This window comes from Triturus cristatus, chromosome 2_2, assembly GCF_964204655.1.
Source record: "Triturus cristatus chromosome 2_2, aTriCri1.1, whole genome shotgun sequence".
Taxonomy (NCBI): Eukaryota; Metazoa; Chordata; class Amphibia; order Caudata; family Salamandridae; genus Triturus; species Triturus cristatus.
The window spans coordinates 1,080,554,408-1,080,566,849 of NC_140582.1; the positions used below are offsets into that span (position 1 = coordinate 1,080,554,408).

Sequence of the window (12,442 nt, forward strand, 5' to 3'; positions counted from 1 at the left end):
GACAGCTATTTTGAGTTTGAAGTGTCAGTGTGAGGACACATTTTACCTGTTTTACACTAATGCTTGGCACTGTAGAACCGCAAAGAATACTTATGAGGATGTACCTTGCAAATTGTACACTAGTTTTCTTAGTAAGCCACTCTGGTAGTCAAAGCATAGTTGTTTAGGTGAGATTTGAGGGAGTCATTTAAGGATAGTAGTGAGGTAGTAGATATTGGATGATAGTCTGTCTTGTTTGCCTTCTTTACTTAAAGGTATAATAAGCACAGTCTGTCTCGTACGGTTTGTCCACCTAAGGGGGCAGAGAAACAGCCACTTACAACTGGCAGGGTGTTACCTTTCTAGATGAAAATAAAACTAGAAACTTAAATGTAAAAGTTCTATATAACTTGCAGTACACTCACTGTTGATATATATATAATACTCTCTTATATTGCCCACTTGATTTTTAGTATACCTCTGTGAAAAACACACCGGTAGTAAGCATGTATTCTTTCCTTCGCTTTCTGTCTATGTATTTTGTTTTTTAGATTTGCCTCTGCTGCAAAACATATGGAAGTCACAAATCCCAGTGTAATAATGCAGGAGTCCGGAAGTCTCAATGTATTGAGTGTGCATTCCCATATACACGCCTAATGCTACTTTGCTGTCTCATGGTTTTCTGACATTAGTTTGCTGTCTCCCACTGGCCTTCTTAATGGGTAGCATTGCATATTGTGATGAAGATCTACAGATTTCCCAGAACAGTTCAGTTAGACTTGGAATGCTACAGTCTTCCATAGCTGCTACAACTCAGCTGGTATTTACTGATCATTGACCAGCAATGTAGAAAGATTGTAGTCGGCTTAAATAGAGAGACCATGCACACAATGGTTTCTCAATTCCCATATATATCCCAAGATATACAGCTCATTTACTGGACAGCTACAGCTAGGTCCAGCAGTAGCATGCGATAATACCCACAGGGCCATGTGTACCCATGCTCATGCAGCTTGCCACATAGACCTTTGTCTACACAATCAAGTTGACCTTCCAACGCGAAATGCAAATGAGAGCTGTTGCTTAAAGTGACATTAGGGCTTGATCCTAACAGCTTACCGCGGGCGCAGTTTAACTACTTCAGCATAGGTAAGTGAGAAGAGAAACTTGATGAATTAACACATGGTAGTCTTGAGTGAATTTTGATTTGTAGGTTTTGGATTCAAGAGTGGAGTACTACCTGGAGCATACAAGCGAATATTGTTGATAATTGTGCATTTTCATGTAGCTCTAATTTTTTTTTCCTTACACAATCTTCCTGTCTCCACAGCTCAGTCCTGATTTCAAACCTTTTTTCATGGATGTCAACTTGCTATGCAAGACATACTCAAAAGAATTTGCACAGGTAAGTAACATAAATTATGATTCACATTATTTAGTTGGGGATTGTGTCCAATTTCTAAAAATAGGTCCTTCACTTACTTTGAATGGCCTTTGGCTACTGTAAATAACATTGTGAATTTCAGTTTGACCCGTGCAAGGGCCAAAGGTTACAGTTCAAATAAGGAACAAAGGTTTGATGTACTAACAGACAAGGGACAAATTGTAAACCACCTTTTAGTGGCGTGCCTGTCATTTTGCAATAGGACCTATGTACCAGTAGACCAGGTTACAAAATACTCATTGGCTGAGGGTCAGTAAATGAACTGCCTAACGATCGCAGGGGCAGCTGCTACAAAAACAGTGAGGGTGACCTACAAAGAACAGCAGACCTCCATCCCTGTGTTCACATTCCCAAAGAGGAATACTTTTTTTTAAAGCAGCCCATGTTCCTCAAAGGAACAGGCACTGCTTTGAAAAAAGTATTTCCCTCTTGAATAGGCTTTATGGGGGGGAGGCAGTGGTTACCTTAGATTTATGCCTGGTGCCAAATTCTGAAAGTACAGGATGCCTCCAGATGACCACCTTTATACAGCATAGACTCTGTATTGCTATGCCTACAAAGGTTCAGAATGGACAAAACGAGCCAGGGAATCTTGCTGCTGGAATGATGAGAATACCATGATCAGTGAAACAAACTTGTAAAAATACCTGACAATTTGTTAGAGAACATCCACTGTTAACATAAATGTAAAGTTGAACACCTCTTTGGAAAACACAATTTAGGCACTCTTAGTCACATATAGTGCTATAAAGAAATGGAACAACATAATTTCCCAGTTCTTACATAGTGGTCTATCAACATACAAAGACCTACCCCAGGCAGCTGACTGCCTGCAGAAAGTACTGAATCTACATTTGAAGGACAACCCCATGTTCTTCAGTTAGTACCAAGAACCTAAAGAAGGAACCTGTCCTGGCGAGCCGCCCTGTTGCTGCTGAGAGCCTGTTACTTCACAGGATCTGACAGAATGACAGGTCTTTGATCCAGAAACTAGCGTTGGGTAGAATGTTTCTTTCCGCCCCTGTAATTTGAGAAATTTAGGCTACTTGGCTTTACTCTTTAAGACTGAGTTCTGACCAAATTCTGCCATTCGCTGCGTGGGGGAATATTTCTCCCACGAGGCTTAAGAATATATGAGCATAACCTTTTTAAAGTTCTTGGTGTGACCGAATTTAATAAGAAAAATTCATCCCTTTTAGGGAGGTCCCTGGTCATGGCTTTAAAGAGCAGAGCTGTCCAAAAGGAGAGATCTAAAAGTTGTAAACTGGAACATCCGTGCAATACAGGAGAAAATCCGAAATAGCAAATCCACTGTGTTCCTTCCGGCGTAGCTTCCTCCAGGCTATTCTGACCCCTATAGCATACCAAATAAAACTACCTAATTCTCCTTGAAGTTTCTTAAAAGCATCCAGCTTAAATTCCAGTGGTATTGTGTCAAAAATAAATGTAAATTTCGGGAGTATGGACATTTTAAGTAAATTCGATCTTCCTAGAAAGGAAAGCGGAAGGCTACTTTTTAGTTTCTATCGCTTCCTTGTTAAAATTAGTTTGAGCCGGTTTATCATGGTCTTGCACCACATGAATTCCTAAATATCTCATCTCCTGTTTCACTAGTGGGCTAAAACACTGAGTATTTCACTCAATAATTTCAGTTTTTTGCTGATTTAACAGGGTGCCCGAAATTCCTGGGAGGTACTTCCCATATCACTGGTATGAATCATTAAATCATCGGCATATGAGGCCACTTTTTCTCCCAACCCAACACTTGCGATAATGTTTGGTTTTGCTCTATTTGTATTTGCCAGGGGTTCAATATACAGGTTAATATGCAAGGGTAACAAAGGGCAACCTGAAATCGTGTAGTTTAATAGCCCATCGTAAAAAAGGCCAGCTAACACTATCGAATGCCTTGGCCATTTCAAAAGTATGAATTTTTTCAATTATGGCCATATCTATTACTCCAGTCAACTCATGCATAAGATCGTGTAGCTGTCTCCCTCTATTAAAACCCTTTTGATCTTCATGTATTAATCAGCCGATGACCTTCTCCCCATATGCTTCGTTATTATTTTAGTATAAATGTTATGTTCACAATTTAAAAGAGAAATCCACCTGTACGATTCACATACCTTGGGATCCTTATTGGGTTTTAAAATTATATTAATCGTGGCCTCCTCTCAAGGTTGCGAGAGTTTTTTATCTTCTAAAAAGGCTTCATTTATTACCTCGCCTATACAGGGGGCCAGTTCTTCTTTCAAAGTCCTATATAGTTTGTTTGGGAGGTTATCAGGGCCAGCGGCCTTCCCTTTCTTCAGTTTACTGATTGTCTTATACACATCTTCTGCACTGATCTCAGAACAGAGGTATTCTTTGAAGCTACTGGTATGGCTGGAGAGTTTATTTCGCCAAAATAATTTTGAATCTGTTCCACAGTTGCTACTGTATCGTCAGTGTACACACAAAAAAACCCAGAAAATATACAAAGGCCTGTTCATATGTAAATCCTCCTTACACAATTTACCAGTTTCTGGATCTCAAATTTCTATGATGTTATTTCTAGTGAGTTCTGCTTTAGTTTTCCAGGCCAGCAGTTTACTGCATCCCTCCCCATACTCATAATGTGATAACTTGATGTCCTCCTATTGTTTTCAATTTCATCCTCCATGGCTCAGCTCAGATCTTTTTACCCTTAGTGACAACATTTTGGTATTGCCATAGACCGCTTCATCCATCTTTTGCATACAGCACTACTTGCAGTACTACAGAATTTGCTTTTAGTCAGCATGTTGCTCACAAATGGATTGCTTTCTTGTCTTTTTCGGTTTCCTGCTCCTCATTCAGTACCTTTCCTCCTTGTTCTTTCACTTCCTTTTGATTGGATCAAGTGTATCATTCCACTTTTTGACTGGATTGTGTATTTTTCCACTTTTTGACTGGATCAAGTGTATCCTTCCACTACTGATGTCTGGGCACTACATTCCCACAATAGAAGTCCACCATGGCACAGGCGCATATCGGAGCATTGAGCTCGATAGGTAATTGATATTGCGTATCTAGGGACAGGCAGGTAGGTATAGGCACATAGTAATTGTTATCCAGAAAAGCAATTTTGCAATGTTTAAACAAGGACTGAAATGGAAAAAGAAATAACAAACGCTATATAACCCTAGTTAAAGAAGGAACTTAACTTTTTGTTTGAACAACCAAAATCATCCTTTTAGGATACTGTTTGTATTGGAATCATGCGAAAACTTGTGATTCGTATCTTGTATATAGAGAAAATGGATGCAAATAAATACTTTCTTGAGATAACTTTTTATATTTAGGTTTCAGATTTTCAAGAAAGTCAAAGAAGACGCTGTTTAGAATTCTACAAAGAAAAGGTAGTGTCATGTTTTCTTTGTGTAGTTTATTTCTTTATATTTTTCAGACCCTGAAATATTAGTGAATATATGATAAAAGAAAGAGCTGCACAATTTAGTTACGCAAAGATCTACAATATTTTGTTTTGTACAATTAAATCATTTTGGAATTGCTATATAAAAATTTACTATATTACATAATGTAAAATATATTTACTTTCAGGTTTGATGGCAGGCTAATCTGATACAGACATCTAGCCGCATATTCCTTACCTTTGAACTTCTAGGCGTCAGGCTGGATCCGGAAGATTTTCTTAGCAGTACACCTGCGCGTCGGTAGGTGGCATTGATCGACTCTGCGTGATGTCATCGGCATCGTGTTCGTCGTTGTGACGCCCGCGTGGTCAATATAACCGCCACTCCGGCGTGCTGTCAGTTCTTTTTTTTTTTTTTTGCGCCAGACAGCTCAGATCTGTTTAAGAGATTTACCCCGTCATTTTTTAACAGGCTTACTCGACCTTTATGTCGACTCCTTTTGGTGTGTAGGATGTCCAGTAAGAAGACCTGAGGGTTCAAACTGTGCAGGGGCTGTCACCGCACCTTGTCGGTCACAGACCCCCACTTAGTGTGTCTCTGGTGCCTAGGGCACGACACAGAGTCGTGCTCCGATTGCCAGGCCGTGGCGCCAAAGGCTTTGAGGGAGCGGTCCCTGGATCGTGGCCCGGCGTCCGGCACCACGGTGGTCGCCTTGTGAGTCCCGATCCCGGTTCAGGTCTCGGTCAAAATTAAGGTCCGGTGAATGAAGTCCTCTTCGTCAAAGTTGTCTAAGACAGTTAAGTGGCACCACAAAAAACACAAGCAGTCGAAGTGTGCTTCGACTTAGCATAGCCCATCTTGCAACGAGCCAAAGGAACCTCTGCGTTCAAGGCCTTGCTCTGCGCAGTGGGTGCGTGGGTCGGCTCCAATGTTTCCTCCCTTTCCGGGTCTGGGAGCGACCCCCGCCCATCTTAAGGAGTTTTATGATGCCATGTGCATCTTATTTGCGCGTCCTTACCCTTCCAGCGTGCCTTCGGGCCCCGCAGGCTCAGATGATGGGAGTCCCCGTGGGTTCCATGCCTTTGGCTCTGGCCCAGGTGCCACAGCCTCCAACTGACCCCGTTCCCAGGTCCGGACCAGCATCGGCTGCACCTCCGCAGCAGCCTTCCCCGGCGCCACGTCCACAGCCGAGTTCCTCTGCGTCGCCGGCACCCACCGGCAGCACCTCCCCAGTTCACATTCCTGAGGGCACGGAGCCGGTTGGGTGAAGACCAGCTCAGACAGAGCCGTACGGCTCCATGCCGTTTAATGTGCCCTATTCTGAATGGTTAGGGATGGATGAGGAGGATTGGGAGGGGAGCAGGATCCCTTAGAAATCTCGCAACCACAAGACATAGACTGCTATGAGGAACTGGGTGATGCCAGGGGTCTGGACACCTCCCCAGATTCTGGCATGCTATCTCCATCTAACCTGGCTACAGAGATAAAGCATCATTAGCTATGGTGGTGCGTAGGGCTGTGGAGGTCTTGGATCTGCAGCTCCCTACGATGGCAGTCAAAACTAACATCTTGACAGAGGTACTGCAGCCTGTTGTCTCCTGCTCGGAACCCTTGCTGCCTTTCAAGGAGGCCTCAACGGACGTCCTTCTGGGCACTTGGTCCAAGCCCAGCACAGGGGCTCCTGTGAATAGGATGATTGCCCGCCGCCATTGTCCTGCACCGGGCCACCCAGTTTTCCTCACTGCCCACCCCACCCCATAAAGCTTGATGGTCCAAACGTCTACCTCCCGTGGCGCGTTCCCTTCCGCACACCCGGACAGGGAATCCAAGAGAGTGGAAAGCTTTGGGGAAAAAAATTTTTCTTCCGCCAGTCTGGCATTGCGGTTGGTGAACACCGAATGCCTTTTGGGCCGTTATTCCCATTTGATATGGGACGCTCTTTTGCAGGTGCTGCCCGGGTCTCGGAGGAGGACCTGGCCCAGCTCTCCCGAGCTATCTCCGACAGGAAAAATGCAGCAGAGTTCGCCATCAGATGTGGCTTGGACACAACAGACTCGCTGGGTAGAGCGATTTCCATGATGCCTCGCCTGGCATCTGTTTTTTCGGGGGATGTCAGAGCTAATCTTATGGACATGCAATTTGATGACTCCTGTCTCTTCGACGACAAAGCAGATGCCACCCTTGAGTGTTTCAAGGATTGGCGGCTATGGCCAAGCCCTTGGGCCTCACCTCAACATCCTGGCCCGTATATGCTTTTCGTTCCTTTCGTTGCTATGGAAGGGGCTACCAACTGCGCCATCCCTATTCCAGCCAGAGGGCCCCTCAAGCTCAGCAGCCACTACAGCACAGTGGACACGGTTCACACCAACCCCGTGGGTCGGGAGGCCAGAAGTAGAGCTAAGCCACGATCCCCTCCTCCACCACAAAAACTTCCTAGTCCGATTCCCCTAGGATCATTTACGTCCAGCCGGTGGCTGCATACGCCATCATCTCCACCACTGGCGAACATCACTTCGGACAGGTGGGTATTGCAAATAGTCTGAAGGGGCTACTCCTCCATCTATGCCTCCAGTGTACGATCGGCTGACGGAGGATCACCTTGTTATTGTCCGCAAGGAAGTCCACAAATAGGCTGTGGCTGTTATTCCCGCTATTTTCTGGTCCCAAAGATGGACAGAGGCCTTCGTCCCATCCTCGACCTCAGAGCCCCCAACTACTTCCTCAAAAAAGAAGTTCAAGATGCGCACTCTAGCTCAGGTCCTGTCTGCCCTGGACCAGGGAAACTGGATGGTAGCGCTGGACTTGCAGGATGCCTACTTTCATATCCCAGTCCTGCCTACCCATCGTCACTACCTGCGGTTTACGGTGAGCCACAAGCACTTTCAGTTTACCGTGCTCCCTTTCGGCCTCACCAGCACCCCTCGGGTGTTCACAAAGGTGATTGCGGTGGTCGCAGTTCTTCAGCGAAGATAAGGGGTTCCTAGCCTTCCCCTATCTCGATGACTGATTTTTTTAAGATAGGCTCGGCCCAAGCAGTCGTCTCCCACCTCCAGACTATGGCGAGCATCTTGCATTCATTGAGGTTCACTATAAACATGACAAAGTCACACCTGACTTCCTCTCAGATGCACTCTTTCATTGGGGCAATTCTGGACACAGTGCAGTTTCGGGCTTATCCTCTTGAACAGTGAGTCCAGGATATTCAGACTATGATACCGATGTTTCAGCCTCTATCCTGTATTTCGGTGAGAAAGACTCTGAGGCTGTTGGGCCTCATGGCCTCCTGCATCCTGCTGGTGAACCATGCACGGTGGCACATGTGGGCTCTGCAGTGGGACCTGAAGTTCCAATGGGCACAGCATCGAGGAAATCTCACCGACCTGGTTCAGATCTCGTAGGGCACATCGAAAGACTTGCGGTGGTGGCTAACATACCGCGATTGGGTCAGAGACAGACCCCCCTCTCCCGTCCCCACCCGGATTTCACATTAATGATGGATGCGTCTCTTCTATGATGGAGTGGCCATCTGTGGGAGGTGGAGATCAGAGGACTCTGGTCTCTGGCGGAAGCCAGGCTGTATGTCAACCTGTTGGAGCTTTGGGTGATCCGGTTGGCACTGAAAGCCTTTTTACCGTCCATAAAGGCAAGGCTAGTTCAGGTGTTCATGAACAACAATACCACCAAGTGATACGGCAACAAACATGGTGGAGTGGGGTTGTGGACTCTTTGTCAAGGGGCCCTGCGCCTCTGGACTTAGCTGGAACAACAGGGCATTTCCCTGGTGGTTCAACATTTGGATGATTCCCTGAACGCTGGTGCCTTCCCCATCAATAGTGGCGTCTCCATTCGGAGGTGGCACGAGGTCTCTTTCAGTGGTGGGGAGAGCCTTGGTTAGATCTGTTCACCTCCGAAGAGAGTGTCAGCAGTTTTGCGCATTGGAGTTTCCAAGGCGGCTGTCCTTTTCGTCGGGAGTGGAGCTCAGGCTTCCTGTACGCCGTTCAGCCCATACCACTCCTGCCCACAGTGAGAGGGCTACTTTTTGGCCATTTTGGCTTTACTTCTTTTTGAAGGGGTTAACCCACTTGTTTCCCCCTTCTCCTTTTCTTATGCTCAATGGGATCTTAACTTGGTCCTCACCTTCTTGATGTGCGCACCATTTGAGCCGATGCACAACTGTCCTCTACCAATGCTTACCATCAAAACAACTTTTTTGGTGCCAATTAACTTTGCCAGGATTGTGAGTGAATTACAGGTACTGTCATCACAGCCTCCTTACCGGACAGTCTTTCCGGACATAGTGGTACTGAGAACTAGGGCATATTTTTTGCCTAAGGTTGTAACTCCCTTCCATATGGGACAGTCCGTTACTCTGCCCCCATTCTATGCACCTCTGCACTCTTCCAAAGAAGAGGAGCTTCTCCACCGTCTGGACACAAAAAGAGCGTTATCGTTCTAACTTGATCGTATAAGAGTCTCAGGTGGATGACCAACTCTTTATAGGATACGTGGGAGCAACAAAGGAGTGTGTTGTCAAAAAGAGTACTATATCACAATGGGTTATCCTCTGCATCAAAATGTTATGCCTTGGCAAAGAAGCAGCCTCCCGAAGGCTTTTGGGCCCATTCCACCAGGGTGAAAGCAGCCACCATAGCCCTCCAGCGTGTTGTTCCTATTTCTGATATTTGCCAAGTGGTCACGTGGGCATGTCTGCACCTGTTTGCCAGTCACTGTTGCCTGAATTCTGAGGTTCTCAAAGAGGGCTTGTTTGGCTGCTCTGTCTTGCAGGATTTTCTGGTTTAAAGCTTTTACGCAGTCCCTCCTTCGGGGAAGGTATTGCTTGGGTAGCTCCTCAAAGGTAAGGAATCTGCGGCTAGATGTCTCTATCAGATGGACAAGTTACTTAACCGTCTGTAACGCTTTATCTGTTAGATACATGATCTAACTGCAGATTCCTTACCGATCCACCCATTCTCCCCGCTCTGAGGAATTGTCTTTTAGTGTCACGACTGTTTCCCCTTCAGGGCCCTAGTTCTTTTTTTAACACACCATGGTCAGTTACTTCATGGCTCAGCGCTTCTTGCGCGGAAAGTCTTGAAAAGTACTGATGTCAGCATGCCGAAGTGGCAGTTATATTGACGGCACGGACGTCACAACGACGTCTACCATGATGTTGTCACTCAGAGTTGACCGACGCCACCTACCGGCGCACAGGTGTACTGCTAAAAACAAATCTTCCGGATCCAGCCTGACGCCTGGAAGTTCAAAGGTAAGGAATCTACGGCTAAATCATGTCTCTACCAGATAAGGCTTTACGGAAGGTAAGTAACTTGTCAGTTAATGCTAAACAATCAACACCTTTAAAGTAGCTGCAGAGCATGTGCAGTACGTTATGGATACAACTGCATCAATTAATATTCTAGGAAAAAGACTAGTAGAGCCTAAACGTAGGCTTTTCTACATCATCTTTCAGTATATGTATAAGATACCACAACTAACACAGGGGAAAACTATTGAAATCAATGCGTTCTCACCAAACATTATTCACAACTGCAGGTCCACCAAAAGATATAACGACTTCTGTACGCTTATTTCAAAAACATATATTCCTCCTACTGCTAGTTCATAGATTCATTGAGCATCATCCAGCCAAAATCAACTACTGGACAACTACAGTATTCTTTACAAAAAAACTGAACCCAAGTGTCGAATGTGGAATGCCAATGATATACTGTTATGCACAAAGCAATGACCTTGCCAACCTCAAAATAATTATAATGAAGAAGTGTCAAAAAGTAAACGAATGCCCTCATTTAGATAAAAACTCCAAACTCTATTTCACCTGCCTCATTGGGAGTGGGGAAATAGCAGATTTTCTGACTGTGGTGCATCAGCGGGCTCCACAGTCCTAAACCTTTGACCTGATGAACAATCTGCCACTAAGCTGCTCGGTCTTAGTGACGCTCGACCTGTCTATGTAGTGCTGAGTGCCCCTGCCCGGTAGCCCCATGTGAGGCATAGAGATCCCTGGCAGGAAAATTACTCAATGGCGCCCAAGTACCCGACAACATGGCACTCTCTTGTCATGCACTTCAGCCTTCGAAGCAACTGCCACAGTGGTGGTTCATCGAAAGCTGAGAGATCCCCACCAGGCAAATTAAATCTCTAAATCTGGAATACAGAGCTCTGCAGGGGACTTAGGCCATAGCTGCCTCTGACCTGGCAGGCTTCCCATTGCTCTCTAAATGAGGGCTGAGCCTTTTGGAACAACATCCTGCCTAACTTCAGGCGAGCTTAATCATTTCTCTACTTCTGAAAAACACTCCTTTGCTTGCCAGCCAAAATATATTTCATAAGTTACAATATTACGGCACTGATGTACTAAGCAATTTAGCATTTCTTATTTCTTTCTTTACAGACCGACTCGCTATTTCGGCCTGTTAACAAATGCTAAATGGCCTTTTCCGATTTTACACAGGGCCAAAACCGGTTGCAATTTCTACATGGCAGAAATCGTAAATTGCAATTGTGATTTAGGAAATGCAAATAGGGATAATTTCTAAAGCACATATACAAAACATTTCCTAAATGTGAATTGAGCATTTAGTAAATACAATTGCCATCAACTTCAAGTACTAAATAAAAAAATTTAATAAAATTGATTTTTTTTTTTATTGTGGCAAGAATCGCACTTATGCCCCTGGGGCATATGTGCACTTACATGTGCCCTAGGGAATTCGGGGTGCCTCCAGGGGGGCCTTAAGCCTAGAGGCACCCATGGCTTTGCATGTCTTGAATTGCGAAATTGCAATTTAGGAAATGCAAACCATTTCCTATTTCGCCCACAGGTGGGAATGCGCTGACATTTCCTATTTGCAATTCCCTAATAGCGATTCCTGATCTGTTGGGATCACTATTAGGGAATTGCACATTTTGTACTTATACTTTTGCATTTCGTAGATAGCAATTTCTACAGAGTCGCTATTTAAGAAATGCAAACGGGAACCTTTGTACATCTGGCTCTGCAAACCCACATTGATGACCTTTAAGAGCTTAGTTACATACAATACGCTTTACTAAATCCTCAAGTGTATCATCAGCCTTAAATTTTCAGTGTGTACTGTATTATTCCATGCCCCCTTTGAAAACTGCCATACTGATCTTGACCCCCTAATTTATTATAACTTGTTCTAGTCAACTTTGCCAACTAAGCACATATTGCACTTCCATGGAGACCACGGCCAAGCTTTTCAGTTTCCATAACCTGAAGTTTGTTCATTCATACTGTTTCATCAATGTATTTGCTATCATTGAAGTGGCTTCTCGTTGTTTCTCCGCCATCATCCTGAATGAGCTAGAAAAAGGAGTTATCCAGAATGTTGACACTGTGGCAAACTTCACACAAAGGAAAGACAACTCTGGTGAAACCCTGTCACCCAAATTGTAAAACCCTGTCACCCAGACTGTGATTGAATCCCTTTGTAAGCTAAAATGAGAGTTCGAGCTTTCAGAAACCATTGGGGGGGGGGGAAACGAGCCATAGGGTGAACATCTGGCACAGTGTACAGTGACGTGCTGTTTTACTTTCACTTCAAAGTCAACGAGGTCAGGTCTAATCTGTTGG

The 12,442-nt window shown here is 44.8% G+C and overlaps 1 protein-coding gene across 1 annotated transcript in view; it reads left to right on the forward strand.

Moving 5' to 3' along the window:
• Positions 1 to 12,442, forward strand: part of RNF212 (ring finger protein 212) — a 466,382-nt gene that overhangs the window by 168,746 nt on the left and 285,194 nt on the right. Inside the window, exons 3-4 of the mRNA XM_085643156.1 lie at positions 1,310 to 1,384; positions 4,750 to 4,806. Coding sequence (XP_085499282.1) covers positions 1,310 to 1,384; positions 4,750 to 4,806 — 132 coding nt within the window. The remainder of the gene's footprint in view (positions 1 to 1,309; positions 1,385 to 4,749; positions 4,807 to 12,442) is intronic.